This window comes from Pseudopodoces humilis, chromosome 1 (assembly GCF_049639895.1).
Source record: "Pseudopodoces humilis isolate 2021_Gansu_Grassland_sample_001 chromosome 1, ASM4963989v1, whole genome shotgun sequence".
NCBI lineage: Eukaryota > Metazoa > Chordata > Aves > Passeriformes > Paridae > Pseudopodoces > Pseudopodoces humilis.
In genome coordinates this window covers 40,104,140-40,124,271 of record NC_142200.1, presented here as the reverse complement: position 1 = coordinate 40,124,271, position 20,132 = coordinate 40,104,140, and the positions used below count along the sequence as shown (strand labels likewise).

At 34.6% G+C, this 20,132-nt stretch overlaps 1 protein-coding gene across 2 annotated transcripts in view; it reads left to right on the top strand.

Annotated features, from left to right (window-relative positions):
• The window catches only part of SNTG1 (syntrophin gamma 1), a 318,063-nt gene extending 299,937 nt beyond the window's left edge, over positions 1-18,126 (top strand). For both annotated transcript variants that reach the window (XM_088057611.1, XM_088057609.1), the window contains exons 17-18: positions 7,936-8,046; positions 17,026-18,126. In XM_088057611.1, coding sequence (XP_087913737.1) covers positions 7,936-8,046; positions 17,026-17,184 — 270 coding nt within the window. In that variant the 3' untranslated portion in view covers positions 17,185-18,126. The remainder of the gene's footprint in view (positions 1-7,935; positions 8,047-17,025) is intronic.
• The last annotated feature ends 2,006 nt before the right edge of the window (positions 18,127-20,132 follow it).

The window sequence follows — 20,132 nt, the reverse complement described above, 5'->3', positions numbered from 1 at the left end:
CTGGGGAAAACTATTTTTTCAAGTCCTGCCCAACTACATCCCAGCATTCATGTCCTGAATTTGTCTAACATTAGCTAGTATATAGACATCAATGTTTTAATGAGCAAATGTAACTCTTTTATGAGCAATTTCTGTTAGGTATGGACATACATAGATATGATGATGAACATTTATAAATAAGATTTGCAGCCACAATATTAATTATTAAGTATGGAGACTGATAGATTGAACAGAATAACAAGGCATGTACAGAAGTTAATCTAACTAATATTCTGAAAGTGATCCAATGTATAAAACTACTTACATGCCATTCAACATCTGATTCTTAATGTGCTTCCATAAAAAATATATTGGTGGATGCACATGGAAATATGTATATTATATATATTTTTGTTTTACTGACATATTCATTAAAATAGTTTCCTATAATGTGCATATTTGCATCATCAGTTCTAATAATAATATATGTATGTGTTTGTATGAATATACATTGCCATATACCTACCTGAGCAAAGTGCTGTGTCTGTACTCCATCATATTTACTGCTCATTAAAACAGAAGTCAAAAATATGTATTTGTCAGAAGAGAAAAAAATTATCCCTTGTAGGATTGAAAATAAATAAAGGTGCTGCTGAATTATATGGTGGTGCTAGAACAGAGTAAGAAAAGGCTCCATAATGGCCCACAAGGTGCCTATCAACAAACATCAGTGTACCTGTCCTGTGTTCTCTTACAGAAACCTTGAGCATTTCTCCAAAAAAAGAGAATACACCATGAACAACAAACAGCATTGCAAATATCTTTAATTTGGTTTCTGTACAAGAAAACTACTAAATCACACAGCTCAGTATTTCTCTTAATTTCTTTAGGAATGATCTGCCATGTTTTCTAGAGATACATACCTTGTCTGTCTCCTCATGCAACTAATACATATATAGCATATAAAAAACTTCTTGATATTCAAATTTCAGTACTAGGAAAGGCAGAAAGAAATAAGACTCACTGGAAGATGGTGATTTAATGATGTAACTCTTGTGAAAAAATATTTATTCCATGCCTCAAAGTTGAAATGGTGAACAAATAGCTACTGTAACTTTAATATAAGCCATCATGCATGCTTCATGCAGTTTTATGTTCTGTGGAGAGAAACAAATGTTGTTAGGCTGTCCATCAGTACCAAGCAAATACACTGTAGTCTTTTAGCATTCTATATGATTTCAGTAATGGACAAGAACAGTTATTTTATAAAGGCTGACTTTCATGCTTTTTTCCTTTGTCTCATTTTTGTTCTTTATCCTCTGTGTCCTCCCCTGTCTTTCCCTTTACAGTTATAAAGCTGCAGCAGCTCACAAAGTAAATTGCCTTGGACCATAATTCTTTGGTAGTAAGACATTCTCCAGAGATCAGTAACACAGCAGAACTGAGCACGAACAAGATCTTAATCCTACTCAGTTCCCTACCGCCACTATAACTCTGGACAAAGTGTCACTTGGCAAGAATGAAATCTTTCTCAATTAGCTATGAGACAAACAGACAAATTAAGGTGTATCCCAAGTGCCTGAAGACTCAATTACTTTTATTCTTAGAAACAAGGACCTAGAGGGCTTCTGCTCTTGATTTAGTTTGACTTGTAGGAGTATCATGTATTTTAGTCAGACGACAAACAGCATTAGCTTGAAAGGTTCCCACTGAAGTTTAGCATAGTTCTGTAACATTTATCACATATAAAAAAAAAGCCTTAAAAATCTAAAAGGAAGAATAATCCAATCAGTCAGAGTTTCAAGAAATAGGAGGCAGTGTTGGAAAAGTACAGCTATAGATTTTTGAAGGTGTGATGGAAAAGACAACAAAGGGATTTGATGAAACTAGAACTTGAAAAATTATCTCTGTCATCCTTTCCTTAAAAAAGATGGTTTCTTTGTTTACTCCACCGTTTACAGGTGGTCTGGGATGTTGCTGTCTAACCATTATAAAACACTGACAGATTTAGGTATTTGCCAAGCATCCTACTGAAGTCCAAACTTCTTTTACATAATAAAACCTGTATTATTTGTGTCAGTGGAATGACAATATGCGTATGATTTCCATAGATCATGTGTATGATATGTACACATATATATACATATCTATGTATATATAGATCTTGTATACAAGACGAATTTCATAAAATCATAGGATATCCTGAGTTGGAAGGGACACATAAGAATCATCAAAGTCCAGCTCCTGGTCCTGAACAGTAGAGCCCCATGATTCACACTCCTTGAGCACTACACAACTTGAGCTCTGTCTGGCTTTGCTGTGACCACTTGCCTGGAGAGCCTGCTCCAGTACCCAGCCACCCTCAGGGTGAAGAACCTTTTCCTACTATCCAGCCTAGACCTCCCCTGACACAACCTGAGGCCATTCCCTCACTGTCACTGATCACCACAGAGAAGAGATCAGTGTCTGCCCCTCCTCTTTCCCTCACAAGGAAGTTGTAGACTTCCTTGATGATGAGGTCTTCCCTTAGTTTCTTCTCCTCCAAATGACCTCTTCTGCTCCTCATGTGGCTTCAATGGCAGGTGAAATGATGCATTGTAGTATGTGGTGCAAACACTATTGCTCGAGTTTATGAAGTGTAAATAGTCTTTCTGCAAGAAGAGATTTGGTTCACAGTGGATATTTTGACTAAAGAATAGACAAAACTATTAAATAATAAATTGAAGGTAGTTAATTGTTGAATCCACAGGCCACAAATTAAATATGTTCTGGTTGGAGATTCTTGTGTTGTCAAAATACAGATTTTCCTCCCTAGTGACAATGAATAGGAAGGAATTCCCTCTGTATCCTAAATGATGTATCCATCCCAGAGCCTTGTACTAGTCAGACATTCACATTTTTATGAATATTCCTTAGAGCATGGTAAGTAAAAATACAGTCACCTATTCTGTATTTGTTTGATAATCTGGTCTCTATTTAGGATTTGAACAAGCTCCTTGACCCAAAACAAAACAAAAGCTCTAATGAATATTCCTAGTCATAACCTAAACAAAGATAGTTATAGTTATAATGTATTTTCATATTTATGATGTCATTACCTAGATGGAAAGTGATTTTGTTTGATGTCATCTCACCAAAATTGTATGTGGGTTAGTCCAAGATTCTGGGAATGAGTAGCAAACTGACATATAATATAGATGTGAAAGTATTTTCTAAGGTGCTTTATAGAATATATGTGTTCTAGATCCAGCACTATTGCTAAGAATAGACACCATATGATTTTCTTCATTTGTGTGACTGTATTAGAGGTATAAAAGTAAAAAAAAAAAAAAAAAGCTTTTCTTCCATGTGTCATTTATATGTTGCATTTATGTACCAACTATAAAATAAAAATACGCAGGCAGAGAGCGTCCCTTTTTAATTATAGCAGGATAACACTAGTGGAAGATAATAGGCAGTAATTTGTTTGCAAAGACTAGCACAAATGAGTCCTAGATGATTACTTATAAATAAAATATTTCTCATTAAAAATTATTGGTGAAAAATCTTGGTCCCAGATACGTCACAGGAAAAAAAATCCTGTTAATTTCAGTGAATACAGGATTTTGCTTTTTGATGATTTGTTATTACAATAATTTAATAGCATCTCAAGAGGAGTCTTAAATCTAATTTGTCAGCTTGTCTGCAGTTTATTTGTTTGCATTGCATTCTGGTATTCTTTGAAGTTAATTTTATTAAATTGTGTAAAATGCAAAAAAGCAGCCTAAGCAATATATGAATAATAATTGGGAAAAGGATTTATATCTTATTGGTTGTTTTAAATTTTGTTTTTGATACATACTGTATTTGTTCAAAGAGTTTGTCTTCTTACAGTGCATTTTTCAAGGGATGGAATAATTCTGTCAGATTTTCTGTGATCACACTGGGAGTATGCAAACTGTGGCACTGATGGTATTTTCAGTGTATGCCTTGGTCCCCACTTGCTGAATTGGACTACTTACCATTATTCCTAAATTCTATCTCATTAAATGAGAGTTCAATTTTCAAGGCAATAAATAGTATACTAATAATAAATAAATATACTGAGTTTTCTTCATCTTCCATCAAGGCATCATAAAGCTGTGTGCCATTGAAAGGCGTGTCAGGATCCTCACGAGTAGCTGATGCCTCTGTCTACAAGAGAATCTTTTTTAATTCAGATGCAATTTGTGCTTTAAAAAGAATTGACACCTGGTCCACCTGTCAAATCTATTTTAGGGCAAACAAATACTTATTGCTTCCTATAGATAGTGTATGTAGACCTGTAAAATATTCTCAGTGATGCAGATTATGCACAATTACTGAGGGAAGTACTTAAAGAGAACAGGCTGGTTTTCTCAGCTAAAAGTAGCCCTATGAGTGTTGAGCTCAATACCACTGCACCTTCAAACCAGTATGTACTTCTGCTCATATTTCATAATTCCTGAAAACTGATTTATAAATATTTTATGTGACACACATTTAAGTGTTTGACAATTTTCAAAAAAGCCAGCATGTTTTACAAATGTACTTATTGGTTAAAATCAATATGTATACATATATATATATGTATGTGTACAAAATTATAACAGCCTGTGTTAACTTTCTGAGGCAATCAGATAACAAATGGTACTGAGGAACTCTGATATTTAAAAACATGAAAAAATAACAACACTGACAATGATGTAGATCAGTATTCCCAAGGATACCTATGTCTAATGCAGGAGAATGAGCTTTTAAAATTAGAATTTGGAAGGGTCACCAAAGTGAACACTGTAACACTGTAACACTGAAGTCAGCCCACAGGATCATGAAAGATAACACACGAAACTCTCTCTCTCTTGTGTTAATGTCACTGCTGTAGTTGCACATCTGTGTGAAACTGGTGCTCAGGTGAGTGGGTCTGGTCTCTCCTTTCTTTGGCACTATGAAGTAGTCATTGAAAAAGGATAGGTCTGGTCCCTGTTCACTGCATATGCATTTTGCAGCAGTGAAAATGAAAAGAAGAGCCACACTCAGAACATAGGCAGCCAGAGGAATTGATCCAGTGACCCCCCCCAAGGTACTTTAAGAGCGATGTGACTGTGGTCATAACATTCTGCATCCCTTATACATGTGCTACACATGCAAGTTACGCAGTTCTGGCTACACAGGACAGCACTTCAGTGTCTTTGGTAGGAGAAAGGATTTAAATGGGTCTTACTGGGCATATGATTGACTAATTTACCCAATTTTTTTCTATCTAGAATTCGAACATCTAGTTTAAGTGGTTTAAGCTGTTACACTTTTTATGTATAATAATATATATTTAATTATAGTGTATTGAAGTAGACATACATCCACAGTCTACCATAATGAACCAGTTCTCCCTATTTTAAACCAGGATGTAGGATTTATTATTCAGAGATTCTCTAGAAAAAGTAGCCAGGGTGACTAACTTTAAATACTTTGTATTCCTGACTTAGTAACTTCAAGCTCACATTTCCCTATTCTTATTTTCGCAAATGACTGTTCCCTCAAGTCAACAACTTTGAGGGAAAGTGTGTGCAATTTGTTGAAGACCACTCAAAAGAAGCAGATAATTCTTTCATATGGGAATCATTTCATGAATTGTCAATAGCATTTCTACTCCTTACACTTTAGATGAAGAGTATTTAATTGTCTCTCCAGAAACTGTCAGTTCTAGGAGCTTGTTTTAATATATTGATGTTGAAGTGCAGTTTTGTTGGGATTAGTTCTCTCCACACTATATACCTGATTTTGCTGTGCTAAGTAAGAACCTTTGCTAAATAGGAGTCTCCAAAACAAATGTTATGCATAAATTGAAGTGTGCTCCTGAGTCATGCCTGTGGTTTGGTGTGACTGTCATTCTTTTTCCTCTGAATGGGAATGAAGTGCATGGCAAAACTGCATGGAAATGTCAAAGTACCTCAGTTCAATACATCCTTCATCGTCATTCAAACTTAATCTGACTGGGAATAAGGCCAGGTACCCTGAGATTTTGCCTGCACATCTAAGGGTCCTTGTTAATGCTGCATCTCTCTTTTGGCCTCTCCATGTATCGTCAGAGAAGAGAAAGATGATAGCTCCTTGCTTTGATTGTTTTCTCCAGAGATAAAGAGAGAATCACTGCCCTTTACATTTCTCATCCAGGAAATGACATGCCTAAGTAGATTTGCTGTCCCTGCAGAAAGGCAATGGTCTTGATCTTCTGACAAGATTTGTTGAAATTGTAAATCTGTAAAAAAAAAAAAAAGGAGTTTACAAAGCAGGTAGGAATATAGCCACCTGAATGATGTTATATACTGGGTTATTTTGCTTTGTTTTGTTTTTACCTCACTATCTGTACAATATAAATAAACATCTTTGAACAATTGCAAAGGAATTTCACACATATATGAATGAGGGAATCTATTTTATTTTCTGTAACACAGATTGGTGGGCTCACGAGGACAATATTTGAAACAAATAGGATTCATTTTCACATAAACTGCCAAACTCCTCTAATTTATGTGAAACTGAATGTCCTTAACTCTGTTTATGGCAAATGGGAGCTCACCTGTCACAAACTCCCAGAAAACGAAAGTGGTGCTGAGACTAGGGTTCTTTTTTTTTTTTTTTTATCTGGAAGGGACAACTATATAGAGAAAATTTTGGAGAAAAATTCTAGCACTTGTTTTATGTATAGTGCACAGTTTAAATGCTGTCACTGAGGTTTCTTTTCTTGTCATGTTGCTAAGACAAACACAACAAACTTTATCCAGCTTGGTGCAGGGTAGAGATTTTTGCCAGTCATTGACATAAAGGGACCAACACATCCTGAAGCAGACGGCCCTGCATAGATTTAGGGCAGCGAAAAATTTGACCTCCCCCATATTCTGTTTAATTCCCAGTAGATAGTAAATCATTCATAGATAAAGACTAAGGGCACAGATGGAAGTGTCATCCTACACCACTGAGAGGAAGCAATTACAAACCCTTAGACAAAAGGATTGCCTTAAGTTTCTGTGTTGTCTGATGCCTGTGAAATTAGTGTTCATAAAAGTAGTGGAACAATGTAAATGATGATGACCTAATTATGTGAAATACTATTGGAATCACAATGAAAAGTTTTAACAATGTGAAATGTCTGGAGGGTGGGGGTTATCTTTAAAGGAGGTTGAAAAGACAACAAAAATAGTTCTTTTCCATTTCTAAACAAAGTAGTTTAAAATTGGTTTTTTCTACATAGATCCACACTAGATATACTTTTAAAGAGATGCTTTTCTAGACAGCTGTAAATTTTATTAATTACATATTTTTTTGTAAAGCATTATGTCTTTTTCAACATATTAATTCAAGTCATTCATAATTACTTGAAAGGCCACTGATACGGTTAGAATTATTTGCTCAAATTCCTCACTAGAGCTCTCATAAATAAACTCAAAATATATTCTCATTAAAGATCTTTCTTTTGTTATTTTATCCTTTAAAAATAGACATTTTAGTATGTCTATTTTTTTTAAATATAATTTTTATATTTTAGTATATGCCCTTTATGTTAATTCTAGATATTTTTTAGTAAGGAAAGAAGGCGCTTGTATGTCAGATCAATACTTCAGATAGAGTAGGGAATCCACAGATGATCAGTGGAAAAAAATCCTTTTCTTTTTTGTTTAATCAGTATTAAAAATAGATAAAGGAATTTCAGAGTAAATTTCACAAATGTACTCTGACAGGTGTTATTCAAGCACTGCCAAAATATAATGTATCTATATGATTAAAGGAACATCTGACCACAGAATACTACATTTATTTAGTTATGTACCATAAAGATGTTAAAACTTTCCTTGGAAGGAGATCAGGTATTTCTAATACAATTTTCAATGATAACCACATTGACTTGCTTGTGTGTGATTTTTTATATTTTGGTTTGTTTGGTTTTTTTTTTCCCTTTAGGCTGTGCTTTGGAGGTACAAGTTTTCTCAGCTCAAAGGTTCTTCAGATGATGGGAAGAGCAAAATCAAATTTTTGTTCCAAAACCAAGATACTAAACAAATCGAAGCAAAGGTAAAAACAATATATTGTTTGTATAAAGGCAATACACAATTTTCAAAGCAGCTAGGGGAGTGGAGGAGTATAATAGACTAAGTTACTTGGAAATATTAGAATGATTCACAAGGAATGTAAAGGAAACCAATGAACTTGAAGAAAACTGAACAAATTATTTTTATCTAGTTAAAAATCTCTTGAAATTAGATCTAAAAATAATAAAATACAGGATTTATGGGATATATGGGTTTAGGCATGTTTTCCAACTCTTCTCTTTGTCGTTGTGATAAAGCTATCTGAGAGCTTGAGTACCCTGTTTTTCACCCTATAATTGTATCATGAAGGAATGGTGGAAAGTATATCCTTAAATCAACCTGGGAGAAAAACTCAGCAAAGGTTGAAAATCTGTTTTTATTTCTCAGAGAAAAAAAACCCCGTGTGCATTAAATACATAGTTCCCAACAAGACAGAAGCTTACTGTCTGTGTCTAATGCAAAATCAGAAAAGTTGTATTTCCAGTTGTGCTTTTGATTCAAGGGTTAATTAATGAAAACATTAGCCATGAGAGATTTAAGATTATTTCAATTTATGTCTTTTGAGAATAAGGACGTTTACTGTCGCGGCATGAAAAGTGATCTCCCCATGTCTGTGATGGTTGGAACTGCCTGAGAGTCTGGGTCAAAGTTCTTTTTTGACTAGAATCCAAATTTTACTGTAAAGATAAAAATTATTTTCTTGTTGATGTCTAAGCTTTCCTTATAAGGCATTTACTATACTGTTTTTCCTGACCATGTCAGAGACCAGACTGATGAATGAATGTCATAACAAAATTGTTCCATGAGAAAAAAGGAAATGGTTAAATAAATTGTCTATAAGTACTAAATATGTAGAGCATTATAGAATATGTAAAAAAAAAAAAAAAAAGCATTGTTTTGGGGATAGTTATGTGTTTAAATGCCAATAGTTACATTATGCTTCTTCCTCCATGACTCTTTATGGTTGATGTTAATTATTTTCTACCCAGCAGCTGTTTACTTGATTTTGAGTGTTTTTACTCACTAAAATAAAGGTATGTAAGAGTTCCCATTAAATCAACAGCAATAAAATGTGGACACCATGGTTTTGATAACTTGGTGTTCTGCTGCACCTCAAAGATAAATATTTTCTTATTTCTGATTTCCTTCAGAGTTATTTTTAGTAGTACAGAAGTTTTTTTCAGCTCTAATAAGACAATACAGTTAACCTAATGTCATGAGGATCATTTTCTCTAAAGAAAGTAATTGAAAACTTTTATTCTGTACTTATGTACAGATGAAGGATTAAAGTCATCATTATTTTTCTAATATCTGTCTGCTATTGCTGTCATATTTACACATGATTTTAGCACTAACAAAAATAAATAGGATTCCAGGAATGGTGCACTGTTGGGGTCTTTGGAAATTTAGCAGGCTTTTATTCTATTTTTTTTTTTTTTGTTTGTTTTTTTAACTGGTAAAATGAGAATATATTTTTCATACTGAATTACATTAAAAAAATAAAACCAAAGAATAAAATATAGATTTTGAAAAAAAAATGTTGTTTTTTTAAGAATTGTTTTAAAGTATAATAAATTAAATTAAATTTTAAATTAAATTAAAATTTAAAATGTTTTAAAGTATATCTGTCATATAAATCACTTAGAGATACATAAGTATGTTGGACATATATAAGCCTTAGTGGTATCCTGGTGCCTTTATTGTACCTATTGCTATTTCCACTCAAATTGAGTTCTAGAAAATTGTGCCAAACTTTTATTAAGATAGAAATGCTACCGTACACTTTATGAAGCCAGAATATTCTACAAACTGCTATCATGCTTATTAATATGCCGTCATGTTCCCTGGTTGCTGCTCTTTTCTATAAATTTAAAATTTCACATTACTCAATTTGGAAATAAAAATCTGTTAATTTTAATTCATTTTTGTGGTGATCAATGCACATAAACTATATGCAAAGATGTCAGGTTATATTCTCTTTAGAAGGTGCTGTAGCATTTATAATGAGCACTACTATCCATTCTGATTTGTTTACATATTAAGTATGTTGCCTAGTCTAAGAAATGTAGATAAATGTGTCTGTAAAATAAATGTGAAGGTTCTCGGGCCATATATTTTCAACACTGTTTGGCTTACAACTTTGTGGATAACCCCCTTCTGTATCCTTTAAACCTTTCATAGATTTAAAAGACTATTCATCATAAGGAGAGGTGGAACAGTCTAGCCTCTATTTTTTTGCTTTACTTTCCTAGGTTAGATGTATAGCTATTTGCGGAACTGTTGAGTCATTAGGAAATGTTAATCAGGTTTTCAGAAATATTTTTAATGCCAAATTTCATGAATATTGTATGCAGACTTCATTTGAAATCAGAGGATGGAAATTTTGTAAAACATCTGTTAAAGGCTGCAATGAATATTGATGCCACAACTATCATCACCTGTTAGATGCAGCTCTGTTTTGCAGCTGGCCTGGAGACCCACTGCTGTAACATTTTCTTTATGATTCTGTTATTTCTTTCTTGAGTTATAATACACGGGGAATAATCAGAATGTAGTGAAAGGAGGACTCAGCAGAGAAAAAAAAAATAAATTTGAGGAGCCATTGCACCCATGTATTAGGGCTCTTCCCTAATGCCCAAGCACCAATGTGGAAGCAGGGCATAGCAGGTAACTTTCCAGACACCACAAACTGTGTTCAGTTTTGGGCCACTCACTAAAAGAAAGACATTAAGGTGGTGGAGCAAGTCCAGAAAAGGGCAATAGAGCTGGTGAAGTGTCTGAAACACAAGTCTGATGAGGAGCAACTGATGGAGCTGGGGCTGTCTAGCCTGGAGAAAAGGAGGCTCAGGAGGAATCTCATTGCTCTCTACAACTGCCTGAAAGGAGATAGTAGCCAGGTGGGGTCAGTCTGTTCTGTAAGTAACAAGCAATCAGGCAAGATGAAATGGCTTCAATTTGCACCAGGGGAGATACAGGTTGGATACTAGGAAAAATAACTTCACCAGGAGGGCTGTCAATCATGGGAACAGGCTGCTCAGGGAAGTGGCAGAATCACCATCCCAAGTGGGATGGTGTAGATATGGAGATGTGGCACTTGGGAACATGGTTTAGTAGTGGATTTGGCAGTGCTGGATTAACCACTGGACTCAATAAATGTCCTTTCTAACCTAAAAGATTCTATGATTCTGTATAATAGCTTCACAGAAAAATTTGAGTTACCAAAATCCTAGTTCTTCCTGTGTTCCTTCATTTATAATGCCGAACATTTTGTGTACCTCATGCTTTTCCAGATATGTGTGATATGGCATGTTGAACCTATGTGATAATACCCTTTACCTTTAGAACATTTATTCATGATCTGCCGAATCAAGACTGTCAAAATGCTCAGCTATTGAATTTTGATCAAAAAATTAATTTGTTATTATTCTAGAAATGCATTCCAACTTGTAGATATACATTGCTTGGGTATGCATCAGCAGTATAAATTTTATCCATACTATCTTCATAATTGTCCAGAATCTCCTCTGTATTCTGGTGGCATATGCAGAGATATCAGTGTTAATGTTTGAAAAATCTAAGGAAAATACATTTTGGGATAAAGTCCAGTACTACATACATTCATCTGTTAGGTTTGTTGTTGTTTTTTGTTTTGGTTTGGGTTTTTTGTTGTGTTTTTGATAAAAGCACTTTCCACCAGCATTTATATTCCTATGAGAAAGAAAGTCCTTCACTGACATTGAAAAACTAATATTTTTATAATATTGTCAAAATTTTTTATAGTGTGCTTCATGCCTGACTTAAAAAATTCAATATGGCATGCTTTGAGACATACAGCATGTGCTATGGATTTAATTACTGTTTAACTTATTTCCCAGTATAGTTCTTTTCAGCTTTAAAATAATTTTAGGTATTTATACATTTCAAATACTGTCTTTTTTTTCTGTAGAGACATTATGCTCATGCTTTTGTTTGGCTTCTCTCTAAGTTAAATCATGTTACTATAAAGATATATAATGTAGAATAAAGGAAGTGTTTCCTTATGGATTTATTCCTTATAGTTCCGGTCCAAAAATCTGAATAATAATTTCCATAGGTTACACCAGTGGGTCTATGGCAGGGTGCCTTAAAGCAAACACCTAACTTAAAAGGTATCTATGGCAAGGTCTAAGTGGTTTCTGACAAGAGAACCACTTAAGGGCAACATTAATCACTGATACCCCCTTAGACATTCCAATCTGTAGGTTATTTCCCAGCTGTCACTCAGCAGGAAATATTGCACAAGTTTGCTCAGAGAGACAAATTTCTTTTACAAGTGAGAGCTAAAAAATAGACCTGTGAGTTTGACAGAATGTGTAGCCAATGTGTCCCTGTATTTGTTCTTACCGAGCTGTTTGGCTTGGGTAAAAAAGAAACTAAGCACAGAAGGGCAAAGCTTTCTCTGCATATGTAAGGCTCAAAAGGGATTCACTTAGACCTTCCTATCTAGTTACTTTTCTGTTCACCTGTTTGTTTAGCTGTAGATTAATGAGTGTCTCAATAGTATCACATCAGCTTCCAGAGGTGATACATAGTCTGGGGACTGTAATAAACTCAGAGTGCTGTGATCTTCAATTTCACCTAAGTATTAGATTTTTCTGACAAATAAGAAGAGTACCTTAAATCTTCAAGAGTTCCAGTTTCTAGATATAAACATATGCCTCCAAACATAGGAGTAAGTGATGTGTATAAAAATCATCATCTTATTACATCACTGAATTTTCACCAAACTGGAAACTGAGGATCTCTGTCCTTGGTAAAACATGTATGACTCAAAAGCTACACTTCAGTCTGTGCTTTCACCTCCCCCAACTTGCAGCATAACAGTTCTCTCAGAAAACTCAGGCAAGGCCACACTGCTGTGCTGCATCAGGTGAACTTTTGTTCACAGATTGGCTGAACTCCTAAACTGAGCAGTACAAAATTGAAGTGGGTACAAAAAGAAGTTTATCAAGATGAAGGTCATCAATTGTCTTCATCTATTTGCATATGGAAAATCAAAGAAGGCACAGATATAGTATCAGCAAAGGAAGAAGTTAAACTTCAAGGATTTCACATTAATCTCATTATTAATTAATTACCTTAGTATTAATTAATTTCAATTAATTTTGCTTGAAATTATCTTGTATAACATCTAATCTAAATATCCTGAATGACTACTGATCACATTACTATGAACAAAATACCCACTTTCTACTGTTTCAAGGTGACTTGATGGGTGCTTGCATCATTTTCCAGACTGACATTTCTGCTCAAGTCTGTTCTCCAAAATGCAATTTTAAATTAATTCTTGCTCTTACCCTTGAGGGTTTTTCTTTGAGCATCACAGTGCTCTTCACATTTAGAATATCATCTTTAAATGGGTTATAAGTATACGTCCTTAAGATTTTTATAGAATGATTGCTCAGTTGCAGCTACTGAATTGTTGAGTTCAGGTTTCTGACTTGTGTTGGTTTGTGTGGTTCAGTTTATAGTTTCCCCATGTCTTGCATATGAATTATTTGTCTAAATATATATTTTAGATTGGATTCTATGCAAGTATAGAGAGACCATGTAACTCCGCTTTTGATGAACAAATATCTTCTCATATCAGCAGTTTATATATGGATGAAAGAGAAGACTTTTTTAAAATATACCATGGGTACTTCAAAACATACAATTGCTGGACTTTGTAAATGTATCATTTGTGTAGCTTTATCATACTACATAATATATGTATAATACAATGCAATAAGAGATTTCTGGGGTTTGTTTGTTGGTTTTTTTTGGGAAAACTGTTTTCTCTTTCCTTCTCTGTCTTTTCAACCCAGACTTCCTTTGTGAAAGGCTACTAGAATTCCAATGTGCTTCTGACCTTCTCAATGGCTGCATCTTTCTCACATGCCTTTTTGCCCCTTTACCTTGTCCTCAGCAGGAACTGCATATGTTCAGGTTAATAATCTGGAAGTGTCTGCTATAATGACAGCAATGTAGGGTGAGAGAAGTTTAGTCAAGAGATAGCTTAGAAAGACAATCTGAAGACCAGAGGGTACATTGATATTCCTGGGAGAGTAGGGCCTTAGCTGAGGTGTACAGGCAGCAGTCTGGAAATTTTAATAATAGTAAATTGTGTATTTGTGCATGGGCAAGTAGGTGTGGCTTAAATTAGTATTTCTTTGCTTTTTGGAGGATTCAGAGCATGTGACTTTCCCTACTGGTATCATCTTCAATGGCTTAACTGCATATTTTTTCAGGTGTCTTAGGGTTGTTCTGTTTGTCCATTTGAAACTTCATCTGGACTGTGTGCAATACACACGACCCTGCCTAGAGGAAAGTATATTCAGACAAAAGTGTGGCTGAGGACAAAGTGTGTAGTGAAACAACCAGGGTGGCTGAGGGTGCGCAAGAGCCTCTGTCTGCTGGAAGTAGTGCCAACCCGGAGGCACCTGAAAGTGCAAGTTCCCAGCAGAAGTGAGGGCATGTTCTGTCTGTCAGCAGCTCTACATGGAGTCATATATGTTTGTTAAGATTTCTTGTGTTTAGGCTAACCTGCCTGAAAAGTGTTGTTCCTGATAGATCCTGCTCCCATCAATCGGGCTTCTGGGAACTGAGTTGCAGCCTTTAATCAGGCATACCAGTCAGCCTACTGCGCTTCACATTGCTTTCATTTCCAGTTAAAAATGCATGTCCTCATATGAGCACATTCCTTGAAATAGGAAGTTTCATTGCAACTAATAATCGAGCGTTTGCTGACCTATTACTGCTCTTTTTTGCAATCAAGGTAGTTTTCATGTTGTCATTGCCATTGATAATAGTTATCAAATGGGACCTTCAGAGGCTGTTCTGTTGCCTCACCCATTTCCCCTGATGGTAAATTGAGCAGAGAATATTCCTGATGTGTTACTATTGCAGAAACACCTGTGATAACTCTTGGTAATAATTACACTCAAGCACTGTAAAAATTCACTGTCCAGTAGCTGTAATTATGATAGTAACAATGTTCAGCTTGTAGCGTTACCTAATTGACTTGAACAATTCTCAAACTGTAACATTTGTTTTAATATGGTTATCTTGTTAAGACATAGGGGAAAATATAGTCACTCTACAGATAATACATGCAATTGATATTAAAAATATTTCATGGTTCCACTAAATATTTATTCCCTTATCTTAGGCCTCAGCTGTTTTTTGGTAGTACTAAAAAGGGTAAATAAATATATTAATGAAATTAAGTTAACTTCATTAAGTAACTTAATTCCAATTCATAGTTATTATTCTGAAATAGCTTGCATAAATCTTCGTTTCCTCATCTTTGAATGCTCATTGTTTTCTTATTTATAATACATTTTCTTATTTTGAAATTGCAGGGAGGAAAAAATCCACTTTGACATAGTGATAAAATTGCCCTTCTCTCTGGGTTTAAAACTGAAAATGTCTGTCAGTGGATTTTTTTTTTTTTTTTACATAGACATAGCTGGCAGGTTTGTGAAATTTGGCATAAAATTTATCTTTTTTATTGAGAATTGGTCATGAGGGGAGTTTAAAGAACCTCATGGGATATTATCAGCTTATTTCTGAGCATGTCTGAAGGATATCTGCTGAGACTGTAGGAAACCTGAACAAAGTTTCACCCATTCAGTACATCACTGCACACTCTGCTCATCCAGCTGTCTGCTTTCACACTGTGTCCCTCACCCATGAGGGATTTGTGAATGTCTGCATGTATTCCACAAAGCAACGTCTTCCAGGAAATCTCAAGAGGCAGAAAATTGCGGTTTGATGTCATTTTGAGAGTTTTAGGAGGTTTTGTAGAATTTACAACATTTTCAATATTCTCCTAGAACAGATAAAGAGCAAAAACCTGGCACTACATAGCTTGGAAATATCAATACTAGAGAGTAAGACAAGTAGAATATACCACAGATATCAATTATAGGCTTCACATTGCAGTGAAAAAATATGTATGGGGAGTGAATCAAAGCAGAAAGATGTAAACTCTGTACTACTTTTATATGTATTGAAGTACCTCAGTAATTGTTTTCAAGTACAGCAGATATTTATCGATTAAATACCAGCTTCAAAAACACATACTGAAGATAAGGTAAAAAAAATTGATTAGATAAAGTCAATTAGACATAAAGGAGTCCATTTATATATGTAAAAAAATGTAGTTTTTATTTGTTTCCTCTGTAGTGGTGTCTAACAAAGTCCCAGCTAGTCTAATCACATGCTGAGGGGGCTATAAAGAAATGAAAATTAAAGCAGAAGAAAAAGGAATTTGTATAATATTCCTAATAAATTTAAAACATAGAATATATTCCTTTTTTTAGCCCAATAACAGATCTCAATTACCACTTTGTGATAGTAGCACATTTTGAAAATACGTCCTCTTTTTTTAATATATATTTTAAAGAATCACGTAAGGAAATAGCTGTTTAATAGTGCGATTTATTAGCCGATTAATAGTGTGAGGAGGTGTGATGAACAAATGTAATGAATATGGACCTCACCATTATTAATTTTCATGGGCACATTGGTTAAATGGTAGTAGTCCAGAGGTGTGCAGACTGTTGCAGTGCAGTCATAAAGTTTCTATCTAAATTAACCTGTAAAAGTGCCAGATTTATATTGACCTGAGGCAAAATAAAAATAATATAGTGTCACTTTCTTTCCTCTTTAGCTAGTAGGGTCTCATATTTCTATGGAGGAACTTAATCCAGAAATTTGTCCATCTTATCTCCAAGCAATTTTTTTACAGAATGTTCCGTTTTCAATGTCTAGGTCCCTATAATGGAGAATTGTAAGGTACATTAGCAGAATTACATCAAGCTATTAAAATTGTTGCTGCTGCAATAATGGTTCATTCCTGGTTATATGTTTGTGGGGTGTTCTTCTGTTTCATGTTTAATCTTTTTTTTTTTTTTTTTTTTTTTTTTTCTACTTCCAGGAGCTGGAGTTTTCTAACCTGTTTGCAGTCCTTCACTGTATTCACTCGTTCTTTGCAGCCAAAGTGGCTTGTTTGGACCCTTTGTATGTAGGCAGCCAAGCCACAGCTTCTGCTGCTCCCACAACTTCTGGTACTAGCAAATTAAAGTATACTACTTGACATCCCCCATGACAGCACTGCCACTTAACAAGACATAAAAATGTATAAATATTCATAAGATTTAGACCTTTGGTGAACCATGTATGTGGAAACCAATCCTGGAGGCAAGACATCTTGCAGCATCAGCAGATAAATGGTCACGCGGGATCCTAATTTCATCTCGGTTCTGCAAGACATCAGTAAATAATCCTAGTCTAAACCCCAGAATAGGATGGATATGCTTTTAGTATTATCTATTTGTACTTACATAGTGCTTTAAGCAACGTTGGAAGCAAAGGAATAAATGGCAAAATGAAGCACTTGAGTATTTAATAAAATTTTCAAATTGCTGTAATAATACACAAAAAGAATTGTCATTTTCCTCTTTTCAGATGTTTTTATGACAATATACTAAACTCTGAGTATGAACATAATGCCCTGTCATTATATTATAAATGAGAGCAAGCATATAGTACATGGTGACAAAGGAGATAAGCATGAAAAGACATTTGTGTAAGTACCTCCTCAAATAAGAAAGCACTTTAAGCACTGTTGTAAATCCATATTTGTGTTCATACATGGAGTCATGCTACTTTTTCTATTTTTATCTCTTCACCTAACAGTAACAACAACAAACATATAGCCATACTAGTCTGATACCTTAAAAAGAAAACAAAGCAAACAAGCCACAAAAAGAAAAAACACTTTTTCATGGATACGTCACTCTTCTTCAAGTAAAAATAATGGCATATGAATTTAATTTTGACTTTAAATTAAGTGCAAGTAGAAAAAATAGTGTGTCATCTATTTATTCCCTCTTTTTTTTTTTTTGTTTTTTTTTTTTGTTAAGAATTAAATACTGTGAATCTAATAGTCTTTGTCCACAAGATTTTGAAATTGTTTCAGATAACCCACCAAACACATTGTTTCCATGGTTAACCGTGATTTCACATCATAGGTAGAACTTGTGTTCCATTTAAACTCTCAACAAATTGACACTTTACATTATGCTTGAAAAATTATTTTACCCTTTGACTTCTTAATAAGTTATATATATATATATTGATAGTAGAAGACAGGAATAACTTGAATAAGCTCTGAAGAACACATTACAGAATGCATAATTTCTTTGTATTTTAAGACCATTACATCACTCTGGATCACATACTAGTTTCAGAGTATAATTTAATGATGAAATATAAAGGAATTTTATATTTAAAATTAATAACTTTGTTTAATTGCAATTTTGCAATATAATTTTATTTTGCACTTAGACATACACCAGTGAAGATGATGGAAAAAAGGTATACATTTTCAGTAGTAGATTTTGGGGTTTCTATTTATTGTATTGAAATCAAAACTACCTTTTTTTTCCCCATCTACTTAGAGTTGTTAGTAGAACCTAGGAGACAGGGCCACCATCTTCCTTGTTTAGCAGAAAGACTAATTCTATCACATCCTTTTCTATGAGTTAAGATGACTAATACTTCAAAAGTGAAGCCAGAGGAGAGCTCATCCAAACGGGAACAATTCAAAATGCAAGGCAGGGACAAAAGATGACTGAAATGTAGGAGCAAATCATGTCTCTTTTTTTTTTGCTTTGCATTAGAAATATTTGGATTTACATGTGTGAGAGTAACATTGTTTTGAAGCATAGCTGATATGATTTTATACTAGTTCCAAATAATCTGAAAATATTTGGGGGAGGAGAACTTTTTTATCTCTTTCAAATGTCTTCTGGTACACACATACTTCCTAATAGTACACCTCCAAGGGCTACACATTTATTTTCCATCCTAAAATCAGTGGAATGATGTACCAATCCAGCAATTAAATAGTCTAAGTGGCATCAAAATCCAGCATTTTCATAGACATCATCATGAACTTTTTTATAAGAATTGTCCCTAAATAAGGGAGTCACATCTGAACCACAGATAAAACTTATGTTGGTTGTCCATAGGATCTCGAGCTTGGGACACAAACACCAGATATTTTGAATCTAAAGCTATAACAGTTTAAGAGGTTCAACAATGGTAACTCAGGCACTGCCCTTGTCTAGAAAGCATATACTGGAAACACAAATTTTGTCAGAGCGTTGACAGTGCTGAAAAGAGAAGGCTGGTATCTTTTAATGACAGTTCTCAGTGCTCCCAAATAATCTCCTCCATTTCAGTGCATTGCTGTGGCACTCAGCTGTCACAACAGTGTGGCCATGTGCTACCACCTCTGCTGGCAACAGGAGAATCTGAAACAGGTCAGCTGCCAGTTGGATGTTTTTCCTTCAACTGTTCACGAGATGTGCAGTTGCATCATTGAATCTGAGGGGTGCTTAAGAGACATGGCATAACATTTACCCAGACCAGCACAAAGTATGTCATTGCAAATTTCTGTAGGTGAAGGAATTCCATTACATGAAAGCCCCCCAAAAAGAATTTAAACAAAAATTCACATTGTGCAGAATGGAATGAATGACATGAACTTTTGGGACTGTGCCTGGGTATTTGGAAGATCTCTGTCAAGAATTCTGCTTGTAGAACATCTGCATTCATCACTGAGGCTTTTGAAACTGCTCATTAAATACAGAACATTTGAGAAACACATTAGCCTGTAAATTGTTTTGGGTTTTTTTTATTGTTGTTTTTCTAAGGAGGTAAACTGGTGGGGCTTCATCAATACTTTTGTTTTCAAGACAAAAAGTGTTATTGAAAGAATATAAGATGTCATAGCTTTGACTGCAGGTCAGTGTTGATTTGCAAATGCAGCAGGCGTTTGTGCAGTGACCTCACAGAATATTGAGAGGTGACTCTGCATCCAACCTTGCCCTTGTAGAACAACTTGGTCAGAAATTCAGTCTTGAACCAAAGAGGCAAAATTTTAAATTCTGTAATTAACAAGTCTTAAAATACCAAGATTAAATTTACAAACATATTAAATGGCTACATTTTGCTTTTAAATACCTACATTTAAAG